Below are 25,761 nucleotides of genomic sequence, written 5' to 3'. Positions count from 1 at the left end.
ATTTTCCCAAAATATGGGTCAAAATAAGATTTGTCACCAAAAATCTTTCCATTAGCTCAAACACAGAGAAAGTTGTGGCCCCAACATCGCACAAGGGTTAAGCAGTTCTTTGGGGTCAAGTTGTGTTTTTTTGATGAGAGGCTTAATAACAGCCAGTTATTGGCTTTGGAGGTTTTGGGGACAGGTTTTGGTGACATATCCTAATGACAAGGATGAATTAATAATCAGAAGAGGATCTATGACTTCTGGAAGCACATCTTTTAGGAGCTTAGATGGAATAGGGTCTAGCATACATGTTGTTGATTTAGATGATTTAACAATTTATACAATTCTTCCTCTCCTATAGTAGAGAATGAGTGGAACTGTTCCTCAGGGGGTCTATAGTGCACTGTCTGGTGCAATACTGTAGCTGACGGCTGCATGGTTACAATTTTATCTCTAATAGTATCGATTTTAGAAGTAAAGTAGTTCATAAAGTCATTACTGCTGTGATGTTGGGAAATGTCAACACTTGTTGATGCTGTATTTTTTGTTAATTTAGCCACTGAATTGAATAAATACCTGGGGTTATGTTTGTTTTCTTCTAAAAAGAGACTAAAAGTAATCAGATATAGCAGTTTTTAATGCTTTTCTGTAGGATAGGTTACTTTCTCACCAAGCAATACAAAATATCTATAGTTTTGTTTTCCTCCAGCTGCGCTCCATTTTCCAGGCTGTTCTCTTTAGGGTGCGAGTATGCTCATTATACCACTGTTTTCCTTAACCTTCCTTAAGCGTAAAGGAGCAACTGTATTTAAAATGCTAGAAAAGAGAGAGTCCATAGTTTCTGTTACATCATCAAGTTGTTCTGAGGATTTGGATTTGGATACATAGAATAGAATAGATAGAATATACATAGTTTTGATCTCATGATAACTCTTGTTTCAGAACACATTAATATGATCAAAAACAATTATTTTTGGTTTATTCAGGGTAATTTGGACATTTTCTAGTAATTTCAGTGGCAAATGTTTTTCCCAATTTACCTGAATTCACTTCTAACAAATGAGATTCAAACTTTTCCAAACATGAAAATCCTCACTGTTTTCTATTTGGTGAACTGGTTAGGTTGTTTAACTTGTGATAAGACGTATCACAAAGTAAATAGAAGCTTCACCTTTCAACACAGTTTCCACTTATTCACAAGAACAACTTACATTATTATTTGCTAGAATTATTAAACATATCTAAAAAGGTTAAGAGGAATAAGAAAACATTTGTTTCTAAGATTACATAAAAAGGGAAGCTTTAAAACAGGTGTTATAGAATTTAAAAAAATGTTTAAGTCTCTTTAAAGTAAATGGTCCCCCTTTAAAACCTTTTTACCAATACAATGAATGTTTCTGATGATGTTCATTTAGGAGTTAAAATCTTTGACATATGTCTATTCTGGCTTTGTTTTGAAAATAAGAACTTGGGATTCGGTTTATCAGGTGTAAACAGACTGAAAGCATCTGTCACTTTCTCAAAGCTCTTGTGTTTACATAAGTGTTAGCATGTATTTATAAGGCGTATGAGGTGCAGAATAGTATCATAACCGGACCGAGTGTACAGAGACTCTTCAGTGTTCTCAAGTTCTATCATCATGGATTGGCATTTGTGTCTGCTTCTTTCTTTGCTTGGGGTGTTTGCTACTGAAGGTAAGTCATATGTTCAATGTTAGTCAATATGCTGAATAACAACTGGTTTATGTATGTGTACAATCACTAGAAATATTTCCTACATTTTGTTTACTCAAAAGGTACATTTATGTAATTTTTTCACCATTCCTGTCATTTTAAAATCAGATTACATTTTTCCATCATGAACTAAACTTTGAAGAATGTCTAGAATGCCCTTTTTTCATAATCTGGTCAAAATATGATTAAAAAAAGCATAAAAGTACAGTAAATGTTTTTAATGTGTGAAGATACAATAGCTTTGTTTGAGGAACAGACCAAAATGCATTCATTATTCACTTAAAATAGTGGAAAAGAAAGGATGTGATGTGGGCAAGTATGGTAACCCATACTCTGAATTTGTGCTCTGCATTTATCTATCCAAGTGCACACACACATCAGTGATTTGTGAACAGACACACGGAGCATTGCTATACATAATCCCAGGTTTGACATCAATGACAAAACATAAGAATCTATGACATTTTACATCCATTAACATCAAATGTGTCAATACACAAAGTTTATGTTGATTTTATTGGTTGGTTTCAGGAAATGAAAAAGAGAAATTCAGGTTTGGCTATGTGTGCACTTGCTTACCCGTATACCATGAACTGTACACAAACACTCTTGTGTGATATTATGAATATGTACATATTGTATAATATGTCAGTTTGTTATTGTAAATGATGTGCTGTTTAGGGTCAACTTTTTACTTTTCCTCCTTACACATGAACAACCAAAGTCATAATGTAGAACTTCACATTAATATCAAATATTATGTACATTTTAAAATGAATGTGAAAGTGTACTGATACAAGCTACTGTCCGAGCTGCACCTGCACAAACACCTACACAAATATCTGCTATTTCACTATTGCATAATCAGTTAAAATTATAATTCTGTGCTTTGAATGTTATTTGAAGTGAAACAGCCTCAATGTGAATTTTTGGACTTTTTAGTATTGTCCTGGGCTGCATCTCCAAAAAACATTGTAAGCTTCATGCATAGGGTATTCTTTGGATTTGGGAGTGTTTCTTGGGTTCTGAAAGTCACATTACTACAATGAGCTCTTGATAGTTGAATCCTCATGATATTACTGCTTTAAATAGCTGTAGTTAAGAAAGAATGATTTCTAGTAAAATTTTCTTGTTTTCTGTGTTTTTCCCTCTGGTTTTCCATCAGCCACCACCACAAAGCACATGAAGGACTTCATCAGAGCTGTGGAGAGCATTGAGGCTGTGAATCCAGGTCTTCAGATGCTCGATGTGGTGAAAGGTCTACGTAAGGCTGCTGGCTTTGATACAGACCTCATCAAGCGATATCTCGGTGACCTCAGTGATGCACATGACCTTGTGTCAGATCCATCAGTCACTTCTTATGTAAGCGAGGTCATTAATCACAGCCTGTCAGAGATGGGGAAGGAGAAAGGTGTGGTTCTCACGTTAGATGGTTCAAATGTGGCGTTGGCCCCAATGCTCCTTGGACTTGAGGCTGGGCTGCAGTCCACCGTCCAAGGCTTTTATCCTTTAACCTTGACCCACAACCTGGTCACTTCATTTCTACATCATGTCCACAATGAACAAACCACTCTTCCTTTTGGCACTAAAGGGTTCTGGGATAGCATCTCATCCCCAAATGTCTACAGTCTCTCTGATTTGCCCTCCTTGGCCACAGACGCCCTAATAATCGGAGGTATAGACGGGTTCATTCTCGGGTCAGAAGTTTCCACGTCTAATGATCATGAGCGATCGCTGAGTGACCTGCTGAAGAGTTACTACAGTCACCAGCCTGACGCCGCAGGGTTGGACGCATCGCCCCGTCTGATCAGTCAGAAACGAAGGATGAACTTCAAAAAGCTCGTCAGCTTCTCTTCGCTGAAAAGCCAGATGGTCCAGGCTCTAACAGTTCACCGCAACTTAAACGAGTCTGAGAGGAAGAGGCTGGATGATGTAATGAACGAAGGCTTTGACCAGTTCGTCCATGTATATGCAGGTAATTAAACATAATTATGTTTTCCATTTTATACTGATACAAATATTTTAAAGATACAGGTGCATTTCAATAAATTAGTATGGTGCTCAGGAGAGAACATGGTCAGTTCACTTAGATTTGCAGTGGCCCCAACGTATTATCACATTCCCATGACAAAACTAAGTGAACCGACCATGTCTTCTCCTGGGCACCATAAATTAGAATGTCGTAGAAAAGTTCATTTATTCAGCAATTCAACTCAAATTGCACACAGACTAAATTAAAGTCTTTGGTTCTTTTAATTGTGATGATTTTGACTCACATTTATCAAAAAAAAAATTCAATATCTCAACAAATTAGAATACTTCATAAGACCAATAATAAAAAATAACAAAAAACCTTTTTTGGGAATTGTTGGAAAGTATGTTCATTTACTGTACATGTACTCAATACTTGGTAGGTGCTCCTTCTGCTTTAATTACTGCCTCAATATAGTGTGGCATGGAGGTGATCAGTTTGTGGCATTGCTGAAGTGGAATGGAAGCCCAGATTTCTTTGACAGTGGCCTTCAGCTCATCTACATTTTTTGGTCTCTTGTTTCTCATTTTCTTCTTGACAATACCCCATAAATTCTCCATAGAGTTCAGATCTGGTGAGTTTGCTGGCCAGTCAAGCACACCAACAATCAATCAATCAATCAATCACCTTTATTTATATAGTGCTTTAAACAAAATACATTGCGTCAAAGCACTGAACAACATCCATTTGGAAAACAGTGTGTCAATAATGCAAAATGATAGTTAAAGGCAGTTCATCATTGAATTCAGTTATGTCATCTCTGTTCAGTTTAAGTAGTGTCTGTGCATTTATTTGCAATCAAGTCAACGATATCGCTGTAGATGAAGTGACCCCAACTAAGCAAGCCAGAGGCGACAGCGGCAAAGAACCGAAACTCCATCGGTGACAGAATGGAGAAAAAAAACTTGGGAGAAACCAGGCTCAGTTGGGGGGCCAGTTCTCCTCTGACCAGACGAAACCAGTAGTTCAATTCCAGGCTGCAGCAAAGTCAGATTGTGCAGAAGAATCATCTGTTTCCTGTGGACTTGTCCTGGTGGTCCTCTGAGACAAGGTATTTACAGGGGATCTGTATCTGGGGCTCTAGTTGTCCTGGTCTCCACTGTCTTTCAGGGCAGTAGAGGTCCTTTCTAGGTGCTGATCCACTATCTGGTCTGGATACGTACTGGATCTGGGTGACTGCAGTGACCCTCTGATCTGGACACAGACTGGATCTGGTGGCCACGGTGACCTCGGAACAAGAGAGAAACAGACAAATATTAGCGTAGATGCCATTCTTCTAATGATGTAGAAGGTACATGTTATGTGAAATGTTTACGGTTCCGGTTTACCTTATTAATGCAGCCTAAAAATCCTTTAACGGATTTGGATATTAAAAGCATATTAGTATGTTATGTGTATGCCAGGTTAAAGAGATGGGTCTTTAATCTAGATTTAAACTGCAAGAGTGTGTCTGCCTCCCAAACAATGTTAGGTGGGTTATTCCAGAGTTTAGGCGCCAAATAGGAAAAGGACCTGCCGCCCGCAGTTGATTTTGATATTCTAGGTATTATCAAATTTTCTGAGTTTTGGGAACGTAGCGGACGTAGAGGAGTATAATGTAAAAGGAGCTCATTCAAATACCGAGGTGCTAAACCATTCAGGGCTTTATAAGTAATAAGCAATATTTTAAAATCTATACGATGTTTGATAGGGAGCCAGTGCAGCGATGACAGGACCGGGCTAATATGGTCATACTTCCTGGTTCTAGTAAGAACTCTTGCTGCTGCATTTTGGACTAGCTGTAGTTTGTTTACGAAGCGTGCAGAACAACCACCCAATAAAGCATTACATTAATCTAACCTTGAGGTCATAAATGCATGGATTAACATTTCTGCATTTGACATTGAGAGCATAGGCCGTAATTTAGATATATTTTTGAGATGGAAAAATGCAGTTTTACAAATGCTAGAAACGTGGCTTTCTAAGGAAAGATTGCGAACAAATAGCACACCTAGGTTCCTGACTGATGACGAAGAATTGAAAGAGCAACCATCATGTCTTAGACAGTGTTCTAGGTTATTACAAGCAGAGTTTTTAGGTCCTATAATTAACACCTCTGATTTTTTCTGAATTTAGCAGTAAGAAATTACTCGTCATCCAATTTTTTATATCGACTATGCATTCCATTAGTTTTTCAAATTGGTGTGTTTCACCGGGCCGCGAAGAAATCTAGAGCTGAGTATCATCAGCATAACAGTGAAAACTAACACCATGTTTCCTGATGATATCTTCCAAGGGTAACATATAAAGCGTGAAGAGTAGCGGCCCTAGTACTGAGCCTTGAGGTACTCCATACTGCACTTGTGATCGATATGACACATCTTCATTCACTGCTACGAACTTATGGCGGTCATATAAGTATGATTTCACGAGTTCACACTTACATATAATTAACTGAATATTATAATGCGTATTTGGCGTGCTGTCCGGGGAAGGGGCTCCGAGCTCGGGAATGGCCCGAACCTAGAGTACCCCCCCGTATATGAAAGTGTAAAGTGAACTCTAGTGGAGGAGAAGGGGTGGAGGGGGGATGCTGATAAACCGTCAATAGAGACAGGTAGGCTGATTCAGCTGTATTTATACCCTAAGGTTGATTATCTTGAGTGGTTCCACCTGTGCTAATTAGGTTAAGTATCTGACGTGCTTCTCCCGAACCTTGTTATGAAACTACATTTCACGAGTTCACACTTACATATAATTAACTGAATATTATAATGCGTATTTGGCGTGCTGTCCGGGGAAGGGGCTCCGAGCTCGGGAATGGCCCAAACCTAGAGTACCCCCCAAAAAGCTAAAGAGCAGGAGGACAGCCGGCCGAACTAAAGACCCCCCCAAATGAGTGCCACGTTTGGCGGGCTGGCATCTCGAGAAAGGGTCTGAATGTTTGCCCAGTGGGCCTGTGATGGCAGCTCACTGTACCTGGACTGACGGGCCCTGCTGGCCTGCAACGGGGAGCAATTGTAATTTGGAGCGACTGATCAGGCGAGTTGTGCCTTTCTCCGCTGTGAGACCATTGCTCGCTGGACCGAAAGAGAAAACAGGAAAGAGAGAAAATGAAAGCTTGACCGGGAGATTTTCTCACACTGCGTCCGTTGTGAGACCAAATGCTCGCTGGACGAAAGAGAAAACGAAAGTGCTCTACCGGGAAAGTTCTCACTGCGTCCGCTGTGAGACCAAATGCTCGCTGGACAGAAAGAGAAAACAGGAAAGAGGGAAAATGAGAGCTTGACCGGGAGATTTTCTCACACTGCATCCGCTGTGAGACCCAATACTCACTGGACGAAAGAGAAAACGTAAGTGCTCTACCGGGAAAGTTCTCGGTGCGTCCGCTGTGAGACCAAATGCTCGCTGGACAGAAAGAGAAAACAGGAAAGAGGGAAAATGAGAGCTTGACCGGGAGATTTTCTCACACTGCGTCCGCTGTGAGACCCAATACTCACTGGACGGAAGAGAAAACGTAAGTGCTCTACCGGGAAAGTTCTCACTGCGTCCGCTGTGAGACCAAATGCTCGCTGGACAGAAAGAGAAAACAGGAAAGAGGGAAATGAGAGCTTGACCGGGAGATTTTCTCACACTGCGTCCGCTGTGAGACCCAATGCTCGCTGGACGAAAGAGAAAACGTAAGTGCTCTACCGGGAAAGTTCTCACTGCGTCCGCTGTGAGACCAAATGCTCGCTGGACAGAAAGAGAAAACAGGAAAGAGGAAAATGAGAGCTTGACCGGGAGATTTTCTCACACTGCGTCCGTTGTGAGACCCAATGCTCGCTGGACGAAAGAGAAAACGTAAGTGCTCTACCGGGAAAGTTCTCGCTGCGTCCGCTGTGAGACCAAATGCTCGCTGGACAGAAAGAGAAAACAGGAAAGAGGGAAAATGAGAGCTTGACTGGGAGATTTTCTCACACTGCGTCCGCTGTGAGACCCAATACTCACTGGACGAAAGAGAAAACGTGAGTGCTCTACCGGGAAAGTTCTCGGTGCGTCCGCTGTGAGACCAAATGCTCGCTGGACAGAAAGAGAAAACAGGAAAGAGGGAAAATGAGAGCTTGACCGGGAGATTTTCTCACACTGCGTCCGCTGTGAGACCCAATACTCACTGGACGGAAGAGAAAACGTAAGTGTTCTACCGGGAAAGTTCTCACTGCGTCCGCTGTGAGACCAAATGCTCGCTGGACAGAAAGAGAAAACAGGAAAGAGGAAAATGAGAGCTTGACCGGGAGATTTTCTCACACTGCGTCCGTTGTGAGACCCAATGCTCGCTGGACGAAAGAGAAAACGTAAGTGCTCTACCGGGAAAGTTCTCGCTGCGTCCGCTGTGAGACCAAATGCTCGCTGGACAGAAAGAGAAAACAGGAAAGAGGGAAATGAGAGCTTGACCGGGAGATTTTCTCACACTGAGTCCGCTGTGAGACCCAATGCTCGCTGGACGAAAGAGAAAACGTAAGTGCTCTACCGGGAAAGTTCTCGCTGAGTCTGCTGTGAGACCAAATGCTCGCTGGACAGAAAGAGAAAACAGGAAAAAGAGATAATGAGAGCTTGACCGGGAGATTTTCTCACACTGCGTCCGCTGTGAGACCCAATACTCACTGGACGGAAGAGAAAAGGTAAGTGCTCTACCGGGAAAGTTCTCACTGCGTCCGCTGTGAGACCAAATGCTCGCTGGACAGAAAGAGAAAATGGGAAAGAGGGAAATGAAAGCTTGACCGGGAGATTTCTCACACTGTGTCCACTGAGAGACCCAATGCTCACTGGACAAAAGAGAAAACGTAAGAGCTCTACTAGAACAGTTCTCGCTGCAAGACCAAATGCGGGAGATGCAGACAAGGCTCATGCAGGAGTGGACACTGTTGCGGCAGCGGGGAGATACAAAAAAGGCTCCTGCGGGAGCAGACACTGCTGCGGCAGTGGGGAGATCTGTGGCAGTGAGGAGGTACGGGAAAGGCTCCTGCGGGAGCAGACGCTGCTGTGGCAGTGGAGAGATACGGAAAAAGCTCCTGCGTGAGCAGATACTGCAGTGAGGAGGTACAGGAAAGGTTCCTGCGGGAGCAGACACTGCTGCGGCAGTGGGGAGATATGGGAAAGGCTCCTGCGGGAGCTGCGGCAGTGAGGAGGTACAGGAAAGGCTACTTGCTTTTGGCTGCTGTAGATATTGGCTGCGGGAAGAGTAAAAAGGGTTAGTAACATTTGATGGGGCAAGCAAAAAATGAATGGGTAGCCTACTGTGTTACCAGCTTAGCAATTGGTTGCCTGATTTGACAATTCCTCAAGCATTGTCCACATTATTATGTTACTGTTAGAAAAGCATATTTTCCTCTCATTTGGCCTCCGGGCTCTTAGGCGGTCTCCCGGGCGGATACGTTTGGAAGGCTGTTTTCACGTTGTTGTATGGACTGTGGAAAAAAGGGTTTTGGAAACGATGAAGCATGTTTAGTCTTGCAAGACATTGTACCCGAGGACATGATTATAGCAGTAACGTACCAGTCACCCCCCATTTGCATGGAGACAGAAATTACATACCCAAAATAAAAATGTTTCTGCTCATGATTCTTTCTGACTAGATACATTATCGACGTTGTCCATGAGCTGACACTTCAACGTTTTACCGTTCAGGAATAGGAATCGTATTCCTGATAGAATTTACTAAATAACTGTCACTGAAAATATGTTTTATCGAAATATTGGTCAAATATCGAAGCCAGAGTCTTTAGACTTTCAATTGATGCACGGTTTATCCATATCAAGTCAGAGTGAAGTTTAACGTGCTGTGGAAGTGAAACAATAATAAACTGGGGCCGTCGGCGATGCTTGCAAGCGAATGGGTTAATAGCAGTTATGTGCTATTCGCTTCTAAGTGGTTTCTAAAGATATTTACTTGCCTGTTTTTCATATTACGGTCCTGAAAAGGCAACATTAATTTTACTCCCACTTGCTGTCCTGTGTCAAAACACGAGGGCAGATGCGTTTTACATGAATTTTGAGTGATCACTAAATAAGTCCCTAAATAATTTGGTCCTGCCAGAAAAATTGCATGGAGATTTTTTTTTTTTTTTTTTTTTTTTTTTAACTTATCATGGAACATTATTGTCTCATTTCAGTGAGGTTTAAACGTGCTCGGTAAGGCAAATGTAATGTCTTGGACATTTCAGTGTGGATGGAGACTGGAAATAATGCCTTTGTTCGTGGTTAAATGTGGCATTATCATCTGACGGATCTACGTTTGTATCTGTAGTCCAAATCTATGCGCACTCCACACTCCAGATCAGCAGGTGGCGGTAATGCATCTTTACGCTGGTTTGCCAAAACCACCACAAAACACTAGTAGAAGATGGAACTGCGTCATGACGTCATTTAACAAACTTTAGCCGCGAACCTACTTTTAGATGCAACATTTTGGATGCCAACTGCCGTAAAATCCAATGAACCAGCTTTTAGAGTTTTCGCCTGAAAATGTGTTGGTTAACATCGCGCGGTCAAACTGCAACTCGGCCGGAACGCCGGTGTGAAAGGCTGAGTCGCGACGGGAAGTGAGAGCCTTGTTGCCGTGAGAACTTGGGTGCGGCCCAGGCTGGTTGGATTCCAGCTCGAGGAGAGCTCGGTCTCGGGCGGCATGATCATTGTGTCGAGCGAGCGAGCTCGGAGCTTGCACGGTCTATTGGCCACGACTTGTGGCTTGACGAGGAGAGCAGCTGTCGCGATGACGCTTAATGCTGCTCAATGGTCGTGTTTGACTGGGTAGGAAAGATCGCGGGTCCGGCAAAAGCAGCAGGTCTTATAAATCCCCGGTGAAGCTCTCTTCGTTGGTACGAAAAATGGGTCCGTGGTAAGGTGACAGACGAAGCGAACCGGCATGCTGATAAACCGTCAATAGAGACAGGTAGGCTGATTCAGCTGTATTTATACCCTAAGGTTGATTATCTTGAGTGGTTCCACCTGTGCTAATTAGGTTAAGTATCTGACGTGCTTCTCCCGAACCTTGTTATGAAACTACATTTAAACCATGCTAATGCACTTCCACTGATAACAACAAAGTGTTCAAGTCTATGCAAAAGAATGCTGTGGTCAATTTTGTCAAACGCAGCACTAAGATCCAATAAAACTAATAGAGAGATACACCCACGATCAAATGATAAGAGCAGATCATTTGTTACTCTAAGGCCTGGTTCACACGGGACGATTTTAAAATTGTCGGCAGATTTTCCAAACCTGAGAGACCCCACACACGGTGATAAAAAATCACGGGTCTAACAGTTTTGGTCGCTCCGTGTGTGGTGTGCAGCCACACGGCAATATCAACACATCACACACGAACCGATTTGACTCCCGAGCATTCCCAGGTCAGACGGGAAATCTCGCAAAATCCCTCAAGATCAAACGTGACTTTAGAGTAAACAATCATGGCGGACAAAGAGGATGCAGTGGCCATAGTTTGTGCTTTGTTTTTAACGGGGAAAAAAAACATAAGAAAAATAAGAAAAGGCGATGGTCAAAGAGGTGGAGACGACGCGAGCATGGACTATACTTGCTATATCATGATATGGAGATAAGTTGTTGTTTTATCTCATAGAAATGTTGTTACGTACTACACAGATTAATAACCGTTGAAATAAACGTTCATATATTAGTTTCCATGTACTCTGGTGGACTGCAGTTGTGGATGTAGTTATGCCCATCGACTTTATTTGTATTTGTTATATTATATACGCCGGCTGTTTTGATTTTGTTTCCCGGTACTATCACTGCCTCGTCACCTCGCTTTCTGATTGGCTACACGCCACAGTCCACAGGCTGCGTGATTGTTTGTCCTCGGGGGACACCACACACGAGAAGAAATCGGGCAAAATAAATCCAACATGTTGGATATCCCCGATTTGAGATCGGAGCGGTCCCGACATTCTTCCGAGCAGAGGAGATTAGTCTTAACACACCACACACGGCAGGAATATTTGATCAGATTATTTTACGATAATCGGAGCATCCTAAGATTGTCGGAAGGGCTGAATCGGGGCTAAAATCTGCCCAATTATCCTGCCGTGTGAACCAGCCTTTAGGAGAGAAGTCTCAGTACTATGATACGGTCTAAATCCTGACTGGAAATCCTCACATATACCATTTTTCTCTAAGAAGGAATATAATTGTGAGGATACCACCTTTTCTAGTATCTTGGACAGAAAAGGGAGATTCGAGATTGGTCTATAATTAACTAGTTCTTTGGGGTCAAGTTGTGTTTTTTTTTAATGAGAGGCTTAATAACAGCCAGTTTGAAAGTTTTGGGGACATGTCCTAATGACAATGAGGATTTAATAATAGTCAAAAGAGGACCTATGACTTCTGGAAGCACCTCTTTTAGGAGCTTAGATGGTATAGGGTCTAACATACATGTTGTTGGTTTAGATGATTTAACAAGTTTATACAATTCTTCCTCTCCTATAATAGAGAATGAGTGGAACTGGTCCTCAGGGGGTCTATAGTGCACTGTCTGGTGCGATACTGTAGCTGACGGCTGAATGGTTGCAATTTTATCTCTAATAGTATCAATTTTAGAAGTAAAGTAGTTCATAAAGTCATTACTGCTGTGGTGTTGGGAAATGTCAACACTTGTTGAGGCTTTATTTTTCGTTAATTTAGCCACTGTATTGAATAAATACCTGGGGTTATGTTTGTTTTCTTCTAAAAGAGAAGAAAAGTAATCAGATCTAGAAGTTTTTAATGCTTTTCTGTAGGATATGCTACTTTCCCGCCAAGCAATACGAAATAACTCTAGTTTTGTTTTCCTCCAGCTGCGCTCCATTTTTCAGGCTGCTCTCTTTAGGGTGCGAGTATGCTCATTATACCATGGTGTCAAACTGTTTTCCTTTACCTTCCTTAGGCGTAAAGGAGCAACTATATTTAAAATGCTAGAAAAGACAGAGTCCATAGTTTCTGTTACATCATCAAGTTGTTCTGAGGTTTTGGAGATGCTAAGGAATTTGGATACATCAGGAAGTTAACTTAAAAAGCAGACTTTTGTGGTAGAAGTGATGGTTCTTCGATACTTGTAACAAGAAGTAGAATTTACAATTTTGGCTATATGAAGTTTGCACAGAACTAAATAATGATCTGACATATCATCACTTGGCTGAATAATTTCAACACTATCAACATCAATTCCATGTGACAGTATTAAATCTAGAGTATGATTAGAGTATCATTAACATTTGTTTCTCTGGATAATGTTATATGTAACACCATTACTTCAAACGAGTTATACTTGAAGCCTGCCCTCTGAGAAATCCTGAAAACGTTGTTATAAATTGAAGCAACACCTCCACCTTTGCCTTTTAAACGTGACTCGTGTTTATAACAGTAATCTTGAGGGGTGGACTCATTTAAAATAATGTAATCATCAGGTTTTAGCCAGGTTTCTGTCAAACAGAGCACATCTATATTATGATCAGTTATCATATTATTTACAAAAAGTGTTTTCATAGAAAGGGATCTGATATTCAATAAGCCAAGCTTTATCATTTGTTTATCCATATTGCATTTGTTTTTTATTTGTTGAACCTCAATTAAATTCTTAACCTTAACTTGGTTTGGAGGTTTTTTGTATTTTCTAGTTCGGGGAACAGACACAGTCTCTATAGTGTGATATCTAGGTGAAAGAGTCTCTATGTGCACTGTAAAAAGTTTAACTATTATTTACTCAATTTTTTTGGTGAAACATTTTTACACTCAAAAAAATTGAGTAAATTTTAAAGCTGTGAAATCAATGAAATATACTGTTTAAATTGAGTAATTGTCAGTAAAAAAATTAAGTAAATCTGAGTAACTGAATTACTTTATATGAGAAATAAAATTAATTGGATATAATCAAAATTATAAAACACCACAACTGTAATTCTATGTAAAATAAACAAAAAATATTGAGTAGATATAATTGAAATATTGGATGAAATTTTACCAAAAAAAATGTGCTACGTTTACTACATGTAAAAGTGAATTTAACTTAATATTGGACTATAAATTATCAAAATGCTGCATTCACTTTTTTTTTTTTTTTTTTTTACACCATTTACCCTTTATAATTAATATAATAAAACCAAATAAAGAAAGAAACACATTTTTTATTGAAAATTTATTTGTTAATTAAACATAAGACAAAGTCTAAAATCAACCTTTGAAACATTGTATCCATTTTAATATTCCAGTAGATTGCAAAAATTAAAAACTGTAAAGTAGCCATAAGGGAAATGATTAAACCTTATGAAACATTTCATCCATCTTAGTATTCAAGTAGATTACATGTAAAATACGATAGCCGTAAGAGAAATGACATCTTTGTTCCTGGTGCATACCAGCCATTTGCAGTCACACTCAACATTAAACCATAAAAAAATATAAAAGCAACACTTACATCAATATTAAAGGGATAGTTCACCCAAAAAGATGATGTTGTCATAATGTACTCGCCCCCCCCGGGTTGTCCCAAATCTGTACGAATTTCTTTCTTCTGTTGAACACAAAATATATTTTAATGAATGTTGGTTAACAGATAGTTGAAAGTTGCCACTGACTTCCATAATAGGAAAAAAAAAAAAAAAAAGTATACTATGCAAAGTCAATTGCAACCTTTAACTGCGTTAACCAACACTCTTTAATACTTGGCTGAATGTCACGTCACTTCACTTAAAATATCTTTTGTGTTCAACAGAAGAAAGAAACTCGTACAGGTTTGGGACAAATTGAGGGAGAGTAAATTATGACAACATCATCTTTTGGGGTGAACTATGTCTTCAACAGAATTAATCAGATAACAGAAACACTTCCATCAGGAATACCCATTCTGTGGGATGATCATGAACCACTACTGTGCAAGAAGATAATTTTTTAACCTCTGAACATTAACAGAGAGTTTTGGAGGATCCAGCTCAAGAAACAGTTTTTGGAACAACTCAAGTGAGTACAGGGTCCTTCTCAAAATATTAGCATATTGTGATGAAGTTCATTATTTTCTGTAATGTAATGATAAAAATTTAACTTTCATATATTCTAGATTCATTGCACACCAACTGAAATATTTCAGGTTTTTATTGTTTTAATACTGATGATTTTGGCATACAGCTCATGAAAACCCAAAATTCCTATCTCAAAAAATTAGCATATCATGAAAAGGTTCTCTAAATGAGCTATTAACCTAATCATCTGAATCAACTAATTAACTCTAAACACCTGCAAAAGATTCCTGAGGCTTTTAAAAACTCCCAGCCTGGTTCATTACTCAAAACCACAATCATGGGTAAGACTGCTGACCTGACTGCTGTCCAGAAGGCCATCATTGACACCCTCAAGCGAGAGGGTAAGACACAGAAAGAAATTTCTGAACGAATAGGCTGTTCCCAGAGTGCTGTATCAAGGCACCTCAGTGGGAAGTCTGTGGGAAGGAAAAAGTGTGGCAAAAAACGCTTCACAACGAGAAGAGGTGACCGGATCCCGAGGAAGATTGTGGACTGAGTCTGGAGTAGAAACATCCAGAGCCACCATGCACAGGCGTGTGCAGGAAATGGGCCACAGAGAAGCAGCACTGGACTGTTGCTCAGTGGTCCAAAGTACTTTTTTTCGGATGAAAGCTAATTTTGCATGTCATTTGGAAATCAAGGTGCCAGAGTCTGGAGGAAGACTGGGGAGAAGGAAATGCCAAAATGCCTGAAGTCCAGTATCAAGTACCCACAGTCAGTGATGCTGGTGTTGGTCCACTGTGTTTTATCAAGGGCAGGGTCAATGCAGCTAGTTATCAGGAGATTTGGGAGCACTTCATGTTTCCATCTGTTGAAAAGCTTTATGGAGATGAAGATTTCACTTTTCAGCACGACCTGGCACCTGTTCACACTGGTAAATGGTTTACTGACCATGGTATTACTGTGCTCAATTGGCCTACCAACTCTCCTGACCTGAACCCCATAGAGAATCTGTGGGATATTGTGAAGAGAAAGTTAAGAGACGCAAGACAAAACACTCTGGATGAGCTTAAGGCCGCTATCGAAGCATCGTGGGCCTCCACAGGCTGATTGTCTCCATGCCACGCCGCATTGAAGCAGTCATTTGTGCAAAAGGATTCCCAACCAAGTATTGAGTGCATAACTGAACAATTATTTGAAGGTTGACTTTTTTGTATTAAAAACACTTTTATTGGTCAGATGAAATAAGCTATTTTTTTGAGATAGGAATTTATGGTTTTCATGAGCTGTATGCCAAAAGCATCAGTATTTAAACAATAAAAGACCTGAAATATTTCAGTTGGTGTGCAATGAATCTAAAATATATGAAAGTTTAATTTTTATCATTACATTATGGAAAATAATGAACTTTATCACAATATGCTAATTTTTGGAGAAGGACCTGTATTTGTGGGTCTTGGGATATCTCAAATCCAATGTGACTCCTGAAAGATGGCAGCAGGCTCTGCTGAGATTCCCAAGATTACATCGCTGACTGCCCCATTATTGTTCCGAAGGATGTAGATTTTTATGACCTCCTCTGCCAACTCTGCGTGTACGAAGACGGGTAGATCAGCTGAACCCTACAGGCAAATTTTAAAGATAACTGGTTAGAGCTAACATTCAAAACTGAATGTTACAAGAAAGTGACAAATACACAAAACAAATAGCACCTGAAGAAGCAAACATTCTGTTGGACCGTATGATAGGTAAAATCTCAAACAAAGTTTACTAGGGGGAGGAGTTGCAAAAATTAACAGCATTCTTCTTAACAAGAGGACAGGTTAATTTTCTACATAGGGACATTTATTTTTAACAATAAACCTAAAAGAAAAACGAAAAGAGACCAACTGCGAGCTTCTATGCTGTAAATCAATGCTATAGGCTTTTATTGAGGTCTGCATTATTTCAACCAATTTCTTTATAAACATGTTTAATATTTAAGTAAAATGACTAATGGTTTTGAAACAAAAAAGTTTGTTTAATTGCACTACTTGAAAAAAATATGCATTGCATTAATCCTCACACTCAACCCTTAACCCTCTAAATAATTCTGTGGCTTAGTAAATATTACAGTAATATTTAACTTTATTAACTTAATAAAATCTCTGAATATAGTTCACTTGATTATACAAAAGATGGCTTTCCTGTAGCTCAAACAGTAGAGCGTCGGCGCTAGCAAAAATTTATTAAATTGTAAATGTGTACCTTGAAATGCAATGTAAGTTACTTTGGCTAAAAGTGTCTGCCAAATGCATAAATGTAAACATATTAACGGACTAAAAACACAACAGTTTATTTTATCTAAAATGTACAGTTATATTTTATTTTTTCCACTAAAACAATTTAGTATTAGACTAACAAATTGTTTATTTATAATACACATAATATATTTGTGAAATTTCTATCAATTTATTTAAGGATGGAAAATTAAACTGATCTGTTTCAGGGAACAAAAATATTACAAATAATTTCAAATCAAAATGAATATATTTAAACACACTCTTAAGAAATTTAGTAAGTTTACTCAATTAAAACAACGTACCCCTCCCCCAGCCTCCGCTGTCCTTCAATACCCACCAGGTCTGGATTTGTTACATTAAAAAGCTTACGGTTTTTAAACTTTTGACCGATATTGTATGTGATCTAGGTTTCAGTGCACTAGAATGATTTTACAATGGAGCAGGTCTTAAACTGTCTGACTCCCTATAGTGGGAGCTGATTAAAAAGCACCAGTCTATGTTATGTCCACGCCATTTTAAATACTTTTGCATGGCGTATTTGTAGTGGTGATTTAAGAGCTCATACTTGAGTTCGTGTAGTAATTATGATGTTTTACAACAACGTGACAGCTTTTGTCATTTGAAAGTTCATAAATGAAGTGTTCCCTTTTGACAAGCCACTGACCCCAAAGGGGAACCTGTACAAAATCGTTTTCCATTGGGCATGTATAGTTATAGTTGCTTGACCACAGTACACTTATCGTTAGACTTTCAAATGGCGGTTGAAATAAACGGTGATCCAAATAGTACGAACGTTAACCCACTCCAAAAAAAAAAAAAAACTAACATACATATGGCTGCCCCACTAACTAACTTCGAAAACTACACTGTTATGTACACGTACACACGGTCAATGTTTAATCAACTTTTGAAAACATTATTGCAAATATACATAGTTATAAAAGGACTACGTTACTTACAGAAAATTCGAGTGATGCTGTTCACGTCGTTGCTGAGAAAAGCAGTCCTTCAGTGACAGGTGCCTCTTGTTTGAGCCGCGAAACTTGTTAAACTTCTTAAGATAACGCAAAATACAAACACAATTGTTAGGAAATCCTTAATAATTAACTTCTGAATTAAACATTACAAACATAATTAGTATTAGCTGGCTAAATTACATAACGTACCACGAAATGAGAGGAGTGCGGGTCTTGCCGTTGCTGAGGAAAGCCGTCCTTCAGGTGACTTCGATTAAGCTATGAAACTTGTTGAATATGACGTAAAATACAAAGACAATTGTTAGAAAATGCTTAATAATTATTAACTTTTTAATAAAGTGTTACAAACGTAAGTAGGATTAGCTGACTAACCTTACTTACCAGGAGCTGTGAGGTGTATGGCCAGTCGACGTCGCTGCTGAGGAAAGCAGATTTTTTTTTCCTGCGGAGCTGCACACGTGATCACTTTAGCCGCGAAATTTACTCAATTTATTTAAACTGTCATTTATTAAGCTGGAACTTTATTTAGGAAAATTGGTTGGAAATACTTAATAATTTTAGTTTCTAAAACAGATCAGTACAAGTAAATAATTATCAAATATTTCTATTAGAATTCACCAGAAATATTGAAGGTATATTAAAAATATAATTAGTTAGTTAAATACTTATTTATTTTCATTACATAAACTTAAATAATATATGTAAATTTTATAGAAATTATTTGTTGGATTTTTAATTATTCTTTTTAATCTGACCCACTCAAAATATCACTTAAATGATTTCAAAAGATTTTATTAAGTTAATATAGCTCTTTATTTTTGTGAAATTTACTAAGCCACTGAATTATTTTTTACAGTGTGCTGAGAATTAGCTGACCTCTGTGACAGGAGGCAGCCAGCAGACGGTCGGTTTAGCCAGTCTGTCTGCTTCCTGACCTGGGCCCCAGTTAGTCAAGTTTAAACACTAAGACTATTTGCCATATTTCTAGAGAGAAGAGCAGCTCCACCCCGGGAGGGATGAAGACCATCTCTTTTAAACAGGTCAGGTCTGCCCCAAAAGCTCGTCCAATTGTCTATGAAACCTATGTTATGCTGCGGGCACCACTTAGACATCCAGCCATTGAGTGAGAACAATCTGCTATGCATCTCGTCTCCACGGTAAGCAGGGAGGGGACCAGAGCATATTAGTGTCTGACATCGTGCTTGCAAGTTCACACACCTCTTTAAAGTTATTTTTAGTGATCTCCGACTGGCGAAGTCGAACATCATTAGCGCCAGCATGAATAACAATCATACTGTATTTACGTTTAGCATTTGCCAGCACTTTTAAATTTGCCAAGATGTCAGGCGCTCTGGCTCCCGGTAAACATTTGACTATGGTGGCTGGTGTCTCTATATTCATGTTCCGTACAATAGAATCACCAATAACTAGAGCACTTTCATCAGGTTTCTCAGTGGGTGCATCACTGAGTGGGGAGAACCTATTTAATGTTTTGATCAGAACAGAAGAGCGGTGTTTTGACCCACGACTACGCTGCCTCACGGTCACCCAGTTGCCCTGCTGCTGGGGCTCTGTTGCCGGAACCGAACAATGTACAGGAATCCCTGAGGTAGACGCATCCAAAGCCGTATCTAGAGCCCTAATATTCTTACTGTCCTCAATTAAAGTTTGGATGCGTGTCTCTAATTCTGAAATCTTCTCTGTCAGCCTAACTATTTCCCTGCATTTATCACATGTGAATCCCTCATCAGCGACAGAGATAGATAAACTGTACATGTGGCAAGAGGTGCAAATAACGATAGAAGCCGAAGCCATTACTCACCGTGCTTGATGAAATATTCTTACTGCGGTTGTTTTGATGAACTTGTGAAAAACTGGAGCGAGAGAGAGGAGAGGAGAAAAGAAAACGCTAATGACAAGCTAACGAGTGCTAACGCTTTGCAGGTGTACTGCACTCACGGAAAAGTGAACGATCAAAGTTAATCTGATAAGATTGATAGATAATATCAGAAATATGGTGTGAATTAAGTTATATTTTACCACTTTAAAAAACAAACAAACAGACAGTGATAGTAAGATAAAGATTCTAGAGAAAAAATAAAATTAAAACAGCTACACAGAGCTACGATTAGCTACAGAAGACCAACAGGAAGTAGAGAAAACACTGTCCAACAGCGACACCCGCAGGCAGGAGTCAATGTCATTTAACATTCATACATGAATAATAATAACAACACCATTGTCATTTAACCAACTCTTGGCTATGAGCTTCTCCACCCTTCCTCCAGAATCAAGGACCTTGGTTTCCAAATGAAATGCAAAACTGGGCAACATTCCAGTTCTTCTTCTCCTCAGCCCAGGTAAGATGCCTCTGATGTTGTCTTTGGTTCAGGAGTGGCTTAACAAGAAGAATACAACAACTGCCAAATTCCTTGACACGTCTGTGTGTGGTGGCTCTTGATGCCTTGACCCCAGCATTCCTTGTGAAGTTTACTCAAATTCTTGAATTTATTTTTCTTAACCATCCTCATAAGACTGTGGTTCTATCATTTGGTTGTGTAAATTTTTCTTCCACACTTTTCCCTTCCACTCAACTTTCTGTTAACATGCTTAGAAACAGCACTCTGTGAACAGCCAGATTCTTTGGCAATGTATGTTTGAGGCTTACCCTCCTTGTGAAGGGTGTCAATGATTGTCTTCTGGACAACTGTCAGATCAGCAGTCTTCCCCATGATTGTGTAGCATAGTGAACCAAACTGAGAAACCATTTTGAAGGCTCACAAAACTTTTGCAGGTGTTTGAGTTGATCAGCTGATTGGCATGACATCATGTTCTAATTTGTTGAGATATTGAATGTGTGGGTTTTTGTTAATTGTGAGCCAAAATCATCACAGTTATAAAAACCAAAGACTTAAACTACTTCAGTCTGTGTGCACTGAATTTATTTAATACACAAGTTTCACAATTTGAGTTGAATTACTGAAATAAATGAACTTTTCGACATTCTAATTTATCTTTTTTTTATGAAATTCTAAGCTGACTCTGTTTTATAATTTTAAACTACCAAGTAAATATATTTATTAAGGACCAATGTAAACATACAGAATGATTTATTTACAAACTGTATGTAAATGTTTTAATTATATATTGAAATAAATAAATACAAAATTGTGTGATATAACTATTCTTTATTTTACAATTTGTGTTGTTTTTAATGGTATGTTTTAAGATTACTTAAAGGTGCTGTATGTATTTTTGGCTGTACTAAAGCATAAAGATACCATGATATGTTTCCAGAGTTTTAAAAAACATGCTAAGTTCACATACTTGTTTCTCTGAATATTTTTTAGAGGGTTTTTTAACTTTGAAATGCACATACCGTGTTTGAATGTGTTTTTGTTTTGGTTTGTGGGATTCTGCCAGCTGCTAATTTACACAGTAGAATTTCGGAACCCTGGGTTGCCAGCTGTCTGAAAACACAGCATATTGTAGTCATGTACGACAGCAAATGCATTTGATCAGAGATTGCAGATTCTACCCGTCCTAAAAGCCTCTGCATCAGTCTGCTCGTTGACTAGAGGCCAAGAAGACATGGAGCCAGGGTCATACTGCAGGCCTGGAGGGCCATGAGTGAGCTGGTGGCTCAAGGGACCAAGGTGGGGACCCATAAGACTACCACAGGCAGACCCAGAGGGATTAGGGAACCTCATGCAATGGTGGAGACAAGGGCACATGAAGCCATGGTCGAGCTGGAGGGTGGAATGTCAAGCTGAAGTCAGGGGCTCAGTAGATGAAGGCAGAGAAAGGGAACCCTCATGCCAAGGCAGATCTGGAGACTAGAAGGCCCAAGGAGAATCAGAGCACCCAGATGGAGCTGACTGAGGATGAGCTGAGGGACTGACAGGAGCCAGCAGAGGCAAGACAACAAACGAAAGTGAAAAAATTCCCTCAAGCACCGATCATGGGCAGGGTTGCCCTAGACTGCTCGCTGAGACGAGTGTGGTAAAATATGCAGAGTGAGTGGTCAGGGAATGAGGTGGGTTTATCCAGTTCTCCCTCAAGGGAACAATCTCCTTGCTCTAGGCAGAGCTGCGGAACAGCTGGCAAGTCTATGGGGGGAGGAAACAAAAAACAAGAAAATGGTGCAAAATTCAAACTGTATGGCTCCTGTCTTTTGTCATGGGAAGCTGTAGTATAAGTAAAGCTCAAAGACAAATAATCCAAGAGAACAGTCTTTAATTCAAAACTCACTCAGGAAAACGCAGTAAAGCTGGGCTCACACTGGGATTTTCAACAGTCCTTTAGGATTGTACTTGTCAGACAGTATGAACATGATGATCATGTCACAGTGTGGGATCTCAGTTGTCATTAATGTCTTACTATATGACAGTCAACACCCTTAAAATGGGTGTGCGCAAGAAAACTTCTCCGGAGTTCTACATACAACTCATACACATTCATGGACTATGAGCTGTATTGCACGCTGGTCTGTAATGTTGGCTATCATTGAAAGTATATGAATGGAAGCAATTTGGGCGTATTTAAGAAGTATAGTGGCAACACTACACACCCACATGAAAACAGCAGTGCAACTGGTCTTTATCATAGCAAAGGCAACGTGTCATATGAGATCCGGAGGACAGGAGCGCCGGAGTTAATGCGGTTAGAAGAAACCTCTAACAGTAATTCTGATCATGGCTTTTCTTGAAAAATGGTTACAGTTTGGTGTTCGTTGTAGGATATGTCACACTGTAGGACTGTGTGCCAAATCTTCTGACACTGCCAGAATTTCTTTAGAGGTAAAATTTGATCGCAACTGTCAATAATTGGCTGTCGGTGAACATGTAAAATCAGTGATCAAAAGACAACAGATTTTAGCCTAGGATTATAGGAATCTTTTAGGATTTTAAAAAAAATTCTCAGACGACCAAAAACCTGGGTCTGAGAAGGAGGGGAAGGGAGAAACAACTCTCTCCAATATATTCAATATGGACTTCAGTACCCATTTCAACTGCTAGCTTTCAAAATTACATATGGCACCTTTAATTTTTTGCTGTATTTAACAGACATTTTATATAATTTTACTGTTAATTAATATCATTTAAGCACTACAAATTAGCACACTTTATTTGCGACAAATTTGCAATCTGTCAGTAGCAATATTGGATTCTCACATTGTGTTTTTCCCTCTCAAGTCTGTCCAAACATCATCACTCGGTCTCAATGGGGAGCTGCAGCTTTCATTGGTTCTCCCTCCTATCTGTCTCTCCCTGTGCCGTATCTTTTCATCCACCACACATATCAACCCTCCAAGCCTTGCACCACCTTCGATCAATGTGCCAGTGACATGCGCTCCATGCAGCGCTACCACCAGCAAACCAATGGATGGTCCGACATTGGATACAGGTTAGGAAAGCCCCAATTTGGACCATAATGACCATTATGCAGTTACATTTCTTATAGTTATCATTATTCGTTCCCCTATAGTTTTGTTGCAGGTTCTGATGGAAACCTGTATGAAGGCCGAGGCTGGAATTGGGTCGGTGCCCACACTTACGGGTACAACTCCAGAGGCTATGGTGTCAGCTTTATTGGAGATTATACCTCCACGCTCCCCATCAAGAGTGCGATGGACATGGTGAGGTACGACTTCACAAGCTGTGCTGTGAACGGTGGTCGATTGTCTTCATCTTACTCCTTATACGGACACAGACAAGCTACTTCCACTGACTGCCCAGGAAACTCCTTCTACCGTGAAATCCAGACATGGGAGCGTTACCAGGTAAAAAGATAAACAAATGATTAATGGGATTTATTATACTTACTTGGTTCTGACTATAAAGAATGTATTGCAATAACAGTTCAGACCTTAAATGTGTCTTTGTGTTTCTCTGCTTTGCTCTACAGAGTTATTTGCCTTGAGGATTGTGGAATCAACAATGAATGCAATCACCTAATTGTGTCTCTGGAAATCAGTACATGTATTACATGTATCGGTCATAATAAATGCATAATAAATTCCTTTTGAAAATCATACCTGTTATTATTAATATTATTTGTAATTATACATTACAATAAAAATGTATCTAGTCAAGTAGTCATTAATCAAGGCCAATTGGCACAATCTAATTTGCCCTTAAGTGTTCAAAAGTAAAGTACCTTTACAAAGTGCTAATGTCCAAGTACATTATTTTGATCAGACACATCAGCACCCTAATTTACTAGAGATGCACCAATAGCTGTCACAGTTTGAATTTCTTAATGACAAAAAAGTCTCTCCTACTGTAACTACTGCTGTAAATTATACAGGGAACTACAATATTATAATATTACAGGTTATAATTAACCATAGAATTGTATTTAACTGCTTTTTTCAGATATAAACATCACACTCAAAAACTGAAATGTCTGTATACAATTTATTTGCATACAAGGTACTTTCCATAAACACCTGTCTTCATGCAAGATTTATTTTTAAATACATGTACAATTAAAAGTAGAGAAGCTCCTATTTAGTGTTTTTCATCCAAACTAAAGAACTGTGAACACTGAATAACATTTTCTGAGGTACATACAACGTCAAATTACATATTGTTCACAAGCTATGATATGATTGTCTTTCCACAGACAAAAAGATACAACTTCCATTGATTGAAATACATGGGAAGTCTTATTCATTTCTATGAACCAGTTCTTTTGAATGGTTCATATCCAAAAATTTTAATGTATCGCATAATATAATCACATAATTACTTAAATTGCATGTATATTTTTAACATTTTATATTCATGGTATACTGTGACATTCAAACTGTCATATGTGTAAATTCACATTGCTGATTATTACCTCAAAAGAACTAATTGTTCATGAATCAGACATCACTGCTGGGATTGGTTACAGAGCTATTTGAAAAGCTGTTGGGCTCCAAAGAACCATGGTGAGAGACATTATCTTCAAATGAATAAAACTTGGCACAGTAGAGAACCTTGCTGTAGAAGTGGACAATCTTCCAAAATTTCTTTAAGAGCACAGCAATGACTCATCCAGGAAGTCACAAAAGATTCAAGGAAAACATATAAGGAACAACAAGCCTCTCTTGCATTAATAATTCTATCAATATAAAATACAAATAGGATAATTATGCTCTCTACCACAAAATCTTGGAAAAGAATGTATGGCCTTCAGTCAGCAAGACAGTGATCCAAAGCAAATGAGTAAGGCCACTCCTGAATGGCTCGAGAAAAAGCTAAATTAGTTTTGTAGTAGCCTTTCTTAAAGTCAATTGATATCAATTCAGTTCCTTTGGCATCACATTAAAAGGGAACTTTGTGCTTGAAAAGTTGCTGGACCAAAATTCCACCACAAAGCTATTTCAAGGTTGGGGGTTCGAATCCCAGGGAACACATGTTAAGAGAAAATTGCTAGCCTGAATGCAATGTAAATCGCGTCTGCCAAGTGCATTCATTTAATTTAATTTGATTTAAATTTTTATCTTTGTTTCTCATGTCTCTGTTGTCTTGTGTCAGCAAATGGCTTTGTTGTTGTTGTTTTTTGACAGTCACCAGACCCCCTTGTTAGCCCTTGTCTAGTCCTTGCTGGTCTCATTGTGCTCACCTGTTCCTTGTGTTCTTTTGTCTTCTTTATAGTTTCCCTTACCCCCTTGTTTTTGCCAGTTTGTGGTCACTCCTATCTGCACAGTCACTATCTCTGTCTGTGGATGTGGTTCCTGTCTCCTTGGTCTTGGTTGGTCTTCTGCCCTTGTCCCATCTAGTCCTTTGTTAT

The 25,761-nt window shown here is 39.3% G+C and overlaps 1 protein-coding gene across 1 annotated transcript; it reads left to right on the top strand.

Moving 5' to 3' along the window:
• The first annotated feature begins 1,583 nt into the window (after positions 1 to 1,583).
• LOC113076533 (N-acetylmuramoyl-L-alanine amidase-like) lies at positions 1,584 to 24,013 on the top strand. Its single transcript, XM_026249230.1, has 5 exons — positions 1,584 to 1,679; positions 2,884 to 3,693; positions 23,175 to 23,385; positions 23,467 to 23,761; positions 23,887 to 24,013. Exons 1-5 carry the CDS (start codon positions 1,625 to 1,627, stop codon positions 23,899 to 23,901), a joined length of 1,386 nt encoding a protein of 461 aa, XP_026105015.1. The 5' UTR covers positions 1,584 to 1,624; the 3' UTR covers positions 23,902 to 24,013.
• The last annotated feature ends 1,748 nt before the right edge of the window (positions 24,014 to 25,761 follow it).

The sequence above is a fragment of the Carassius auratus genome, unplaced genomic scaffold, assembly GCF_003368295.1.
Source record: "Carassius auratus strain Wakin unplaced genomic scaffold, ASM336829v1 scaf_tig00020682, whole genome shotgun sequence".
NCBI classification, from domain to species: Eukaryota; Metazoa; Chordata; class Actinopteri; order Cypriniformes; family Cyprinidae; genus Carassius; species Carassius auratus.
This window is presented reverse-complemented; position numbering and strand designations above follow the sequence as displayed.